Source organism: Xyrauchen texanus, chromosome 27 (genome assembly GCF_025860055.1).
Source record: "Xyrauchen texanus isolate HMW12.3.18 chromosome 27, RBS_HiC_50CHRs, whole genome shotgun sequence".
In the NCBI taxonomy this organism is placed as follows: Eukaryota; Metazoa; Chordata; class Actinopteri; order Cypriniformes; family Catostomidae; genus Xyrauchen; species Xyrauchen texanus.
The window spans coordinates 6798155-6812482 of record NC_068302.1 but is presented as its reverse complement, the minus strand read 5'-3'; the positions used below and the strand labels follow the sequence as shown (position 1 = coordinate 6812482).

At 39.1% G+C, this 14328-nt stretch overlaps 1 protein-coding gene across 2 annotated transcripts in view; it reads right to left on the bottom strand.

Moving 5' to 3' along the window:
- LOC127621526 (tumor protein p73-like) overlaps positions 1–14038 on the bottom strand; it is a 61792-nt gene extending 47754 nt beyond the window's left edge. The window contains exons 1-3 of one of the 2 annotated variants that reach the window (XM_052095189.1): positions 13980–14038; positions 13570–13705; positions 4106–4351 (exon numbers count right to left, since the gene is read on the bottom strand). In XM_052095189.1, coding sequence (XP_051951149.1) covers positions 4106–4351; positions 13570–13705; positions 13980–14038 — 441 coding nt within the window. Of the gene's footprint in view, positions 1–4105; positions 4352–5730; positions 5880–13569; positions 13706–13979 lie in introns of those variants that run through there. The other variant, XM_052095188.1, reaches the window with a different exon arrangement.
- Between the last annotated feature and the right edge of the window lie 290 nt (positions 14039–14328).

Sequence of the window (14328 nt, the reverse complement as noted above, 5' to 3'; positions counted from 1 at the left end):
TTTAAAAGCATGGCATAATTCAGTACTACATTGCTTTATTAAAATGTGCAAACAAAAACGGAGTAAATTTAAAAAAAAATTAAACTCTGCTTAAGAACTTCTAATTAAAGCATCTAGGTTACTATTGTAACCCCCGTTCCCTGATGGAGGGTAATAAGACGAGCCTCTTCTCTCTATATGTTCCTCGCATAGGAGTTAAAGTAGCTGGGGCCATTTAACGCTATAACAAGCATTGGGGAAGGCCTGTGAGGACTTTGTACTGATACGCCTGGCCGTCGAACGCGAACCGTAGGAAGGGTCGATGTCGAGGCAAGATAGAGACGTGGAAGTACGCATCCTTCAGGTTTACCGCTGTGAACCAATCCTGATGCCGGATGCATGTTAGAATGCGTTTCTGCATGAGCATCTTGGACGGGAGTTTGTGCAAGGCCCGGTTGAGAACTCGCAGGACCAGGATCGGTCGCAAGCCACTGCCTTTTTTGGGTATGATGAAGTAAGGGCTGTAGAAACCCTTCTTCATCTCGGCTGGAGGGACAGGCTCTATCGCATCTTTGAGTAAAAGATCTCCGCATGTAGGGTGCTGGCATTTTCACTGTGCACCGAGGTGAAGCGGATACCGCCGGAAGGGGGCGGGGGCCTGGCGAACTAAATCGCGTAGCCGAGTCACATTGTCCTGGCCAACCAATGCGACAGGTTGGGAAGTGAAAGCCATGTATCCAAACACCACACGGGGGCACTAGGGGGACGATCACGTGGTGTGTCGGTAGGCAAAAGCACGTCCCGAGGCTTTGGTGATGAGAAAGGACTCGAAGCACTCCACACACCCGGCAGGGGGCAGGTTAGTGACCGAGGAGGAGGTCCTGTGTAGCGTCGGTTGGGGGACAGCAGTTGTGGGTCCGGAGATGAGGGGTCCACATCATCCTACAGGCCATGGAGGGGTGTACCGGGCAATCCTGCCAGGTGGTGGCGTTTTCCGGGCACAGGTGGATCGCAACCACTCTATCCACCTGGGGGACCTCCAAGTACCAGTGGGTGAGAGCGGATGAGTTTTCTGCGTCAGACGCCGGGACGCTCTCCGATACAACAGTGAATTCGTCATCCAGGTCTGCGGGTCCAAGGTTAAGTTCTTGCAGTGAGAACAAGAGCCATCCACAAACGCCGCCTCAGTGTGATCGTGGCCCAGACATACCAAGCAGCGTCTATGACCGTCAGAAGCAGAGAGATATCAGCTGCATTCAGGAACTACACAGAGGCATTTAACGCCCGCTGTGTGTGCTCTTTTAGAGAAATTATACACTTTTGTAAGAAAATATACTCTTTCAGAAGCGCTGTCGAAGCGCCCAGGGGCAAAGGCTGCACTGGTGTGCAGAGAAGGAGAAAGCCGCTGATACGCGCCATAGTCCAATAGAAAATGCTCTGCAGTGGTGATTGGAACAGAAGTGATCTCAGCTCGCTGATCGCACAACTGCTCGGCTCCGAAGAAAAAAATCTGACAGATGCACAATTCCCTCCTTTTTTACCCGTATGTCCGGGGGAGGAACATGCAAATTCTGTCTACCAATTTCTCATTGGCCTTTTCTCAAGTTCAGAGGTAACCGAGGCCTTCAAGAAAGACCCCTAGTGTCGCTTCAATTGACACAACGTCGAGTGAGTGACAGAAGAGGAACCAGAATTGTGTGTAGTCTTTACTGTTATCTGTTAAATTTACTAGCAATATTTAAGATTCATCAGGTTTTGCACAAACTTGGAGCCCATATCGGCTTGAGTGCTTGCTGTCATTAAAGCAAAAGACAAATCAAATATTAAGAAATTCTAAAATAAATATTCATTTGCAATACAACTCAAATTGTTATACTGATCTCATAATTTAAAATGAAAACAATGTAGTACATTAAAGAAATACAAAATAAAATCCTGTTCATTAGGGGCCACAGACTTTGACAATGACCATCACATCAGGAATATGTGAAATCAGATATGCAGGTCCGTTTAGAACAAGGAAAGAATATTTCCACACAAGTGTAATGAAGAGTCAATATAGTGACAAGATACTGTATATGCCGGTGTCATTGTGTAGCTTTGCTACTGTGCCTCACACTCAAATTTAGAACCTGCTTCTCTTTATCCTAAACTGTAAACAGCAATCTGCACTTGAAACTCAGTCCTGCCCAATATGGAAGCTTCTCCTCTTGTTAGTGTTGATGACAGAGGTCCAGTCTTTGAGAATAGAGCGGAACGTGTGACAGTCTTCTCAGACAGACACTGAGTGATGGCCATAGCACTCACCTTCCTGGTACCGCTATCACCTTACACTTCCACATAAAGTCAGAGAGCAAGCCTCACGCCTGACTTCATCCAACAAACAGCCTAAGAGCCACCCGACACATCTCCCGTTTCAGAGGGTCAACTCAACAATAGACTGATGTAGCACTTTCTGCATGGTGACACTCAACATGGAGGAAAACACTGACTGGTTTCAAGACTCTCTGCTTGGCATTACTGTGGACACCACACATGTATATGAAAAGACAAAGGCAATCATGACAATTGGAATTTCTCAGACTATTACTATTGCTCAGGGATTTGAACAAACGTCAACACATGACTAGTCCCACAATGGTTGCACTACGGACCTGAATAATACCTAAAAAAAAAAAAAACACATTGAGGGAGGGACCCAAGCCATAGCTAGAGACCAGAATATCACAGAAACATTTGAAGCAACCAAAAGTTCAAGCAACCAACCATCTTGTATTGGCCCAACCGTCCAGGCCAAGCCAAGCCAATCCAGCCCAACCACACAGAAATATGCAAAAAAAAAAACACTTTGTTTGAACACCTTAGCAACCGCATAGCAATGGCTTTTGCACAGGCAAGAAGCACAACATTTTCTTGAGAAAATGCAAAAAAGTACCTTTTTTTTTAAGCCACTTTAAAAAAAATGTGCAAGTAACTAAAAAAAAGTGCTTTGTGTGCTAACAAAAAATTTGAAGTATTTTTTATGCACTGTAAAAAAATAATTGTTGAAGAAACGTAAAAAAATCAAGGCAACGTGATGCAATAAGATATTTGAGTTCTCTCAACAACTGTTTAATTGTCCTCAGTAACACTGCTTTGTTTAGTCAATGTGAATTTTTTGGTTCACTAAATGCACAAATTCTTATTGAGAGGACTATTAATTTCTTGTTCAGACAACTATCAATTCGCAATACGAGAATTTTGTCACCATTTTAAGACAAGGGAAGGCAGTACATACAATTGTTTGACATAGGCGCACAATAGACCTCATACGTTAACACACAAACATCAATAACAGTGACAATAAACAAACCACATTAAGTTATTATTATTAAGTTATCATTAAGAGCTCCTAACATTACCACGCATCAACTGATTTAACAGTGGCAACAAAAACAGCATAATAAAGTAAATTAACGGTCAAAAAAAGCCTATACTTTAAACTAACGGCATCATTGATTAATGTCGCAATGCATGCTGGGAACTCGCAAATCAACAACATTGGTCAATATTAATCTGTTCATTCAGACAACTCTGTTGGCTAGTTGGAACAACATTTGAGAGAATACTGTTGGTCTAACACGTGTTTTTATGTAGATTTAAAGTAATTCACATTTCATAGTATCTGTGAATCAAAAACCCTCATAAACTGGATATTGTGGGTTAGATCTAGCAGTTTAGGGGACTAAGACAAAATGAGAGCAGAAAGAAAGAAAGAAAGATAGTGTGAAAGAAAGAGTGTGAAAGGAAGAAAGGGAAAAAAAAGAAAAAAAATGTGAAAGAAAGTGCAAAAGAAAGAATGTTCAAAAGAAAAAGAATGAAAAAGAAAATACGAAAGAAAGCGTGAAAGCAAGAAAGAATTAAGGAAATATGAAAGAAAAAATGTGAAAGCAAAAAAGTGCAAAAGAAAAAAGTGCAAAAGAGTGTGAAAAAAGAGAAGAGCAGAAGTTGTTTGAAGAGTCTGAAAGGAAGAGCGTCACTGAGTATGGGAAAACCGTTGTGTTCTTGAATAGGTTTGTGAAGAATATCGACAGCATTTCACACGTGACACAGTTGCACCAAAACTTCTTTGAGATGTTGTACTCACCGTCCAGGTGGCTGACTTAGCTGTGCTAGACTGCTGGAATGTCACCTCGAAGTTGTGCGGCCCAGGGTAGTCTGTGTTGGATGGGATGGCTGGGGCTGGAGACATGGCCTCGAAGGTCGAGTTTGGCTGGGAGTAGGGTGATGGTGTTGGCACATTGGAGGTGGTCTCTGAGCTGTAAGGACTAGTAGAAGCCGCTCGGTTCCCCAAACCCTGTTCCATAGTGCTGCTCAGTAGGCTGTACTGAGACTGAGTGGGGAGAGAGAAGATAAAGAGTGTGAGACGGGTAAAGTGGTGGGAGGGAGACAGGTGAAGGAGGGTGTCAAATAGTTGACACTGAAGGAAAGAGGGAGGAGATACGATGCAAGTTGAGGAGTTTCCACTCCACTCCTGGAGCCCCAGATACAATGTGTTTGGAAGAATGTGGGAAAGGGACAACGCCTCCAAGTGAAATGTAGACTCTAAAACACAACTGTAATCTGTCTGATGTCTAATTGTCCACCATTCTCTTCTCTAGCTTAAAAACACACCAACTCATAAATTATGAAGTTTCTCCATGTTTTGTGCTCGCAAGGTTGACCAACGGTATAAAGGGGGATTATTTGCGAAAACTGCTCAATAATAGTAAATGTTTTACCTGTTTGGTGACACAAGTGGTGTAGAAACAGACTGATCACACTGAGTTCTGTGACAGGAGGTGGAAACTGCTGCTGAAATCGGTCTGTGCTTACCGAAATTGAAAACCACTGCCCCTTGTGGCCAAAGCTGGAAGTGTTGCTGAGGTGAAATTTCCACAGGGTGGCACCAATAGCGAGTTATTTCTTTAGTTGTTAATATTGTACTACAATCAACAGGAATGCGTATTTTATGAAATCTACCCCCTAACCCAAATCTCAGCCCTGAACATAACCATCAAAAATGCAATCTCCAAATCGTGCTAAGCATTGCTTTTGAGAACATGATTACTTCCGTTTTCCACGAGACTAGAAATCATGTAGCAGAGAAAATTCTGCAAAAAAATGTCTGATGTGGGATGCCACTTGTCAGTTATTTGGCAGAATGGGGTCGATTTCCTTTGTGATCATGTTGTCAGAAATTACATACATTACCTTTAAAACAGAGTTAGACAAAGAGATTCAACTTTGTAGATCTGACAGCATATAGAAAATAATGTAACTTCATGACAATTGTTGTAGTTCTTGTGAAGGCTCATACTTAGGGTTACGATTTTGCCCAAAACCTGTAACCCTAAAGTTTATACTTTGAATCACAGCATTTGTGTTATGGGCATAAATGATACTTCAAATTGTGCACCTTGTGAGGAGAGGTGTGCTATTAATTTCCTATTTTTTGTAATCTCGCTTGCCAAACAATAATATGGGTTGATAGATCCCCATAGAATTGCATTAAAAAGAGGGGCTCAAGCCATATCTAGAGACCACAATATCACTGATACCTGTGGTTAGGCTCTTTTGACTTGGGCCATTAAGCAACCAACCAACAAACAACCAAACAAAGCCCTAGCAATGACTAAGAACAGCCTAACAACCACCTAATGATACTGTCTAGGTGCACATACAAGAAGTACCACATCTTCACCCTTTGTAAATGTCAAAATATAGTTTTACCTTCATTTCACAAAGTATATGGTTCAAAGTGCCTGAATCAGATGTCCTCTGCCATCAAGAGAATGAAGCGATACACTAATAAAACCACGGGCACCTTAGTAAGATATAATATCTCTCAAGCTCAGATGGAAATATGTATCTCCCTAAGAACTCTCCTCTATGTAGTCATGATCCATCTGAACACAGTGAATAAGAACGGGTGGAGTCCATAAGGACGGTGGACACAAACCACATATTGCCCTAATTATGGCATGTTCGCAGTCAGACAACACCTGCACAAGTGAGTACTTGCTGGAAGACACTTTATTAAGCCTGACAAGGTTTATCAAATCTGCATTACTGTAATAGAAAACAACATTTTGGAATTTTCTGTAGAAGCGAGTGGTGCTTTCCCAAGCAAAATTCAAAGCCATGAAGCTAGGGTGTTGAGGATGGTTGCCAGGGTGTTGCTATGTGGTTGCTATGGTGTTCTAAGTGGTTTTTGTTGTATGTTAATGTTGTATTATGGTTAACTTAACCCTTAAATGCATGGGTGTTTTGCCAATCATTATTGCACACTCGGGTCTTTAGAGATCCATCACTTTAAAAAAACTTTTAATTAATCTTAACTTAAACAATTAATCAAGTCCCTGGACCATGATTCAGGCTTGGAGTACCACCTGTTTTCTACAGGGGACAGTAAGCAAAACTCGCTGTATGGACAACACGCAGCTTATACAGACAGAGAACAAACCACATTTACCAGATGAGAACATGTTCTTAAGTATGAACACAGCAAGATGAAGCGCAAATCCAAAGGCAGGGATCTCAAGATGTGTTTTTCTAAGTTTCAAACTTCGTTATGTTGACTCAGCAACCTAAAAATGGGATGTTTATGCCACAACGCAAGCGAGACACTCCAAAAGCGTCCATCTGACGCAGATGTACATTGATGCATCCTTAGACAATTTGAGGGGCTTTCTCATTAAATATTTATGTCTACGATTAATTGCAATTAATTCGATTAATTAATCGGCATACCATGTAATTAATCCGATTAAACATTTTCATCGATTGACAGCCCTAGAAATAATCATAAAAATATGATATATGGAAGCGCAAAAAGAAGCATCATTATTGATTATCTCTGGTCTTTAATGACCCTATACACTTTTGGTAATTAAGCAGTTATAAAAATAATATTCTTTTGTAATTTAGCTTTTTTTTTTTCATTGTTCAGAAGAGAAATATTGAGGAATACTAAAGAGGTGTGGGAATAAAAAATACAAAAAAAATGCATGAGGTACAGGGGGGTGGAATGAGGTCCCGGGTCAATAAAGACCCGAGGTATGCATTAAAGGGTTAATTGGGTTTTCTGGGTAATGTGGCAACTCACTGGCAAGTGAAAATCTCCCACCCCCAAATCTCTATGAAATTCTGGCTCCTAGACATTGCTGAGGTTACTACTTTTCTATGGGATATTTGTTCACCCATTATATCATACCTCAGATGAAAATGGTAAATCTGATTGCTTCAAAAATGTATAGCACACTCTTCAACAAGCTGCATGATTTGAGGTATCATTCATGTCTGTAACACATACTGATTACAGGCGTAAAGTTAATACTTAGGATTAGGGGTTCATTCAAATCCCTAACCATAGGTATGGGCAATAGTAATAGTGATGCTTGCTTTTTCAAATAGAGTGCACTAAATAAGGGGGCTTTCCATTCAAGTGCAGTATGGGGAGAAAAAATAAAACTATCACTGTGATCTATCAAAATGGACAAGTACATATGAGGCACATTGTTTTAGAGTCAACAACACACACACACACACACACACACACACACACACACACGCACGCGCGCACGCGCACACGCACACGCACAGGTGTGCCTCATTACTAAGCTTAAACATGCTCTATGACAAGTTGAAACAGAACAGACGCATTGTGTGTACAATATGTGCATAGAGTTTCATTTTTAATTATGAATGAAGTAATGCATTCACATTTAGGGTAACACTGTCTATGAAGCCCATATATATATATAAAGGCATAACGTCTCATAAATAATTATAACTACAGTAATAATACATAATAAGACTTCCCCTATTCGTAGTTATACTTTAGAGTATAATGCATTATAACACAAGCAACATCCAATTTTAATGCAGCAGAAGTTCATAAAGTTAATCGTATAAGTGATGTATAGAGTCAAAAGGCTTTATGACTTGATCATATTATAAGTGCACTTTTGTCTGCTTTAAGTAAAGTTACAAAAGCAATATCTTCTAATAAACAGCCATAACATAAACTTGTAACATTCAATACAAGTCAAACTTATATAATGGCAGTTATTTATAAAATAAGGGTCCAAATAAGATGCACAAACATTCAAGTTTATTGAACAGAGTCTAGATTTTTTTTTGGTTTTGATTCTTGATTCTTGAAGAAGATTGGCTACATGTGTGATCAACATATTTATTTCTCAATATATTTTAACATTGTAGCTTTAAAAGTGTTTTTCATAATATCCTAATTTACAGAGAATGGGTATTATTTTGTATTATGTGTACGTGCACTGTATTTAACTTCCAGCTCGACTTGTAATGTCTTAAAACCGCTTCAAATATCTTATGGATGTTTACGAGAAGACATTCCTTTTGCCACTTTCCTTAAAGCATACCTATTACCGGTATATATATATATATTACAAATACTGTATATATAATACATTATAACTTCTGCAGATAGAATCAGATGTTGCTTATGTTATAATGCATTACACTCTAAGGTATAACTATGAATATGCAAGTATTATAATTGATTATAATTGTGATTATAATTGGGACACTTACTGAAAATGAAATGTAACAACAGGCAGTATTTTAAATAAAATATTTCAAAGCATCTCTGAATTAGATATTTCTCTGTCAATTGCACTCAGAGTGGGCTTTGTTAAAGTTTAGTACGCAAACATGTAAAAAGAGCTCCATCTACTGTAAATAGAAAGCATTTCCACTAGTGTTTTATTATATACTTCAGCTTACTTGTTTTAACCAGGCATCTATTCAGTATTACACAGTTGCATCTGGTTAATAACCCAAAAAACCCTAAATAGGTTTATGCGTCCAGTTCAGTTTAATTCTGTAAAACAAGATTTCAAACCTTGAAATGGACATCACTACCCTAATTCAAATCTAGTTTCAACAATCTAGAGTCAACAGGTGTCTGTCCTACAGATATGAACTGCCACTACAGCATCAAAACAGCTAAATGTTTTCTGTAAAGCTCCAAATCTACATTTGTATCCCAATTTCACGATTAGTAAATTTAGTACAGCAACTTTTCAATGCATTATTAAGTCAACTTTTATTAGTTTTATATCTGCATGTATGTCTTGCTAGTATATAACAGTATATTAAATGAATAATAAAATATAAAATAAATAGCAAGATATTTAATCTTGTTGATAAATAAATGTCTTGCTATAAAACTCTAAATATACAATAAATAACATAGCATTGAAGAGCCTTATCGTATAGCACTTTTCAATCATATAATAAATGATGCAATGTAATAATAATTCCAAAAATAATTCAATTTTAGAGAATTAAAAATAAAAGCAACACAAAAAATACTTTGCTCACACTAAAATGTCTTTTTAACTTTTAACACAAGCTAAAAATGAATATTGCTCCTGAACAATCAATTGAATCATTGTGAAACTGCTCGCCTACCGTGTTGTAGTAATGAGGCAGGTCACTGACACACAGCATTGTGGCGATCCCACAAGGCAGGCAGAAGACAGGGGAGATTCTCCCACTGGTCTGGTCATGTGACCACACAACGAAAACAGGTGAGTTCCCCAAGTCTCAATTCTTTGATGTTCTGAGTGAAACTAACTTCACACAACAACTCCCGCAAAGGTAAAGGATTTGGTATGGGTTGCTTTTTCTGATTTTCCACCAGTTCTCCTCACCTCATCAGCTTCTAGATGGAGCCAACAACAAATCTTTGGCCCTCCCACTTTTTGGCCTCATGACTATTCATTAACTAAAAGAGCAGGCCTAGACTTGCCCACTTGTGTTTTAGACGAAACCACCTTTTGTTTCAAGGGGACCATCAGTTTGCTTTGCATTTCCAATTAAATGATCAATTATCAGCAAGGATTTGGAGATGAACTACACCTCTCATGGCTAGACCTTAAAAAAGAGTGATGGTTTGAGCAATTTTGTATTAGAGTCAGGTCATTTCAGATCAGTGCACACAACTGGTTGGAGACACTTTGAGGAAGACAAGCTAACACTTGAAAATCAATACGTTCTTGAAAATGCATTTCCAAGTCTGAAGTGAACAGCCAGAAAATGTCAATACAGGGAAAATCCATGTGTCCCAAAACAAAAAGTGTATTCACACCATTGAGGTAGAAGGTCAAAAATATAGAGAGATTGCAAGGACATAAATAATGACTTTTTGACTTATTTTCACTGCAATTTTGATTTTGCTAATCTCACAAAACCTGTTAAGAACATGTCACAGAACAAATATCACAGAAAAGTATATAAACAGAAATTATGTTTAGCAGAAATGACATTATGGTTTGCCTTTTATTAGGAACTGATTAAAGGGAATCTCTCTATTTCTTTAGGGCATCCACGCTGTTTGAGGTACAAAAAAATAAAAATAATATTATATTATATTATAATATAATATAATATAATATATATATATATATATATATATATATACGAGTGTGGCATGGTTGTTGGTCCCAGACGGGCCGGTCTGAGTATTTCACAATCTGCTCAGTTACTGGGATTTTCACACACAATCATTTCTAGGGTTTACAAAGAATGGTGTGAAAAGGGAAAAACATCCAGTATGCGGCAGTCCTGTGGGCGAAAATGCCTTGTTGATGCTAGAGGTCAGAGGAGAATGGGCCGACTGATTCAAGCTGATAGAAGATTAACTTTGCCTAAATAACCACTCGATACAACCGAGGTATGCAGCAAAGCATTTGTGAAGCCACAACACGCACAACCTTGAGACGGATGGGCTACAACAGAAGAAGACCCCACCGGGTACCACTCATCTCCACTACAAAGAGGCTACAATTTGCAAGAGCTCACCAAAATTGGACAGTTGAAGACTGGAAAAATGTTGCCTGGTCTGATGAGTCTCGATTTCTGTTGAGACATTCAGATGGTAGAGTCAGAATTTGGTGTAAACAGAATGAGAACATGGATCCATCATGCCTTGTTACCACTGTGCAGGCTGGTGGTGGTGGTGTAATGGTGTGGGGGATGTTTTCTTGGCACACTTTAGGCCCCTTAGTGCCAACTGGGCATCATTTAAATTCCACAGCCTACCTGAGCATTGTTTTTGACCACGTCCATCCCTTTATGGCCACCATGTACCCATCCTCTGATGGCTACTTCCAGCAGGATAATGCACCATGTCACAAAGCTCGAATCATTTCAAATTGGTTTCTTGAACATGACAATGAGTTCACTGTACTAAAATGGCCCCCACAGTCACCAGATCTCAACCCAATAGAGCATCTTTGGGATGTGGTGGAACGGGAGCTTCGTGCCCTGGATGTGCATCCCACAAATCTCCATCAACTGCAAGATGCTATCCTATCAATATGGGCCAACATTTCTAAAGAATGCTTTCAGCACCTTGTTGAATCAATGCCACGTAGAATTAAGGCAGTTCTGAAGGCGAAAGGGGGTCAAACACAGTATAAGTATGGTGTTCTTAATAATCCTTTAGGTGAGTGTGTATGTATATACACATATATATATATCTTTTAACTTTTTTATCTGACTGTAAAGAACAGAAAGGATATTTAGGCACATTATTCAATGAATGTGGAGTCGCCTTATCTTTGTTGGACACACTCTCAAGCACTTTTCATCAAAACAAGGTGATTATCCGGGTATTGCAGTACTTACATTTCTAACAACTAACTTCAAGCAATTTAAGGACCTTGTGTGAATACTGTAAACAGTGTACAAAAAGCGCAGTAGGGGTAAAATCAAGCAATAGAGAGATTATGATGTTTCACGGGTCATTTCATTTATGATCACGTTGAAAGAAAACAATGTTTAAAATATCGAGTTTTGCCACTAACTGGTTCGTAATTTTTTTGGTTTGCGATATATCGAAATTCAATATGTCATCCCATCCCTAATTATTATAGTAGTTTTATATGTTAAAAAAAAATATTATTTCAGTAATGTGAATTTAATGAGATTCATAATATAAAAAAAAATTCTCCCAATTTGGCATGCCCACTTCCCAATGTGCTTTTAAGTCCCGTGGTCACGTAGTGATTCACCTCAATCCGGGTGGTGGAGGACGAATCCCAGCTGCCTCCGCATCTGAGACCGTCAATCCGTGCATCTTATCACATGGCTTGTTGAGCGCGTTACCACAGAAACATAGCATGTGTGGAGGCTTCACGCCATCCACAGCAGCATCCACGCTCAACTTACCACGCACAACACTGAGAACGAACCACATTATAGCAAACACGAGGAGGTTACCCCATGTGACTCTACACTCCCTAGCAACCAGGACAATTTGGTTGCTTAGGAGACCTGGCTGGAGTCACTCAACACGCCCTGGGATTCGAACTAGTGAACTCCACGGGTGGTATGAGATTCATAATTAATGACGAATAATGAAAAAAAAACTCATTAAAAAGTTGAATGTCCTAAAAAGTGCCTAAAAAATAAAACATCCAGGCTCATTATGGTAATTTAGGGGATGGGGTGGGAGCTGCTTAAAGGAATATTCCGGGTTCAATACAAGTTCAATCGACAGCATTTGTGGCATAATGTTGATTACCACAAAAGTTATTTAAAGCAAAAATCTGGGTTCCAGTGAGGCACTTACAATGGAAGTGAATGGGGGCCAATACATAAACATTAAAATACTGACTGTTTCAAAAGTATAACCAAAAGATGTAAACAAAATGTGTGTAAACATGATTTTAGTGAGATACATCCAATTTTACAACTTTGTTGCCATGACGACTTAAACCCTAAAATGACTTTACCAGACCGGAGTGTTTTATAAATTACAAACTTTACATTTCTGCCTTTTAAAGCCTCCAAAATTTGGCCCAATTGACTTCTATTGTAAGTGTCTCACTGTAATCTCAATTTCTTTTTTTTAAGAAAAGGAGGGACGAGTCATAATAATTTTTTTGCAGCAATCAACATTATATCTCTAATGCTGTGGATTGAGCTTTACTTGTATTGAACCACTGAATGTTCCTTTAATTGTCATAAATTATGTCATAAAGCAATCTTAATGGATTTCTTTACACAAAATATATATTTCTATCTTTTGATTTTGGGGTGAAAAGTGACCGAGGCATGTGTTTGTGAGATTTACCAAACTATCCCATGTATCCACATCCATCAACCTCTCTATCTGCATCTCTGTCCCACTCTCTGTTTCTTGGCATGTGCCCCAGATGGGAGCCAGCAGCAGGTGTCATGTTCCTGCTTGGCTTTTTTCTCTAATTAAGGCATCACAACCTCCCACTACACCCTCCACTCATGTCCTCTGGCCTACTGCAGAGGAGGGAAAAACAGCACAGGAGAGGGAAACCAGGGACTGAGGAGGGAATCCTGATGGATAAGGAGGGAAAACTAACCAACCAAACCAATTTTAGTATTATTGGTTGATTTGTGTTTGGTTTTGTGGGTATTAACGCTGAAGTAGGAGTAAAACACAACAATGTGGCTACATTCTCTTGTAAACCTGCATTCATTCTTTTAGACTGAAATGATTGATTTCATTGAGACTGTGCACAGAGCTTTATATCAGCTACTTACCATGACATTGTCATTCATGTCTCTCATGTGGTAGACGTCCATGCAGACTTCACGGTTGCTGGGCAGGCTGCTAGATGCCACCCTGTCCCCTGAGTGTCCTGCCTGAGGAAGCTCAAAATATGTGCTGTCAGGCTCACTATAAAAGAAAGAGGGTCAGTGCATTACAGCAGCAAATTAAAAACTCATGTAAAAGATTTTATAAAATATTGGTAAATATATTAAAATCATTCTATTTAGTTTGTACTAATATCAGAATGTGCTGCTGTCAGTAGCATAACCACCATAGACATTGAAATAGACTTGTCCCTACCAGAATAATGGTCAATCTAAATGCATATTTAACCCCACAAAATTCAAAACATATCTAATTAAGATCAATAAATGATGTAAATGCAGGTAAATAAACTCACAGGGTACTCCACAAGTGTTCAAAGGTTGTACCCTCATCAGCGGTGGATGACTGGGACATCTTGGATGTTGGATAATCCACTGCTGGGTAGATCACACTGAAAATCATATGCGTTACAAGACGTACACGCATAAAACTATAATATCCCAGTGGCAGTAAAACGACTCAATTGCAATCACAGTTTACACACAACTGCAGACCAATAACCATAACAAGCAAAATATAAAATATAATGAGTTTGAGACTACTACGGTACTTTTCTCCTTTATGGTGCTTGAAGTTATGAAGCACAATCCACTGTTGTTGTATGGAAAAGAAAAATCAGCTTTGTGTTCAATGGAAAAACAGAA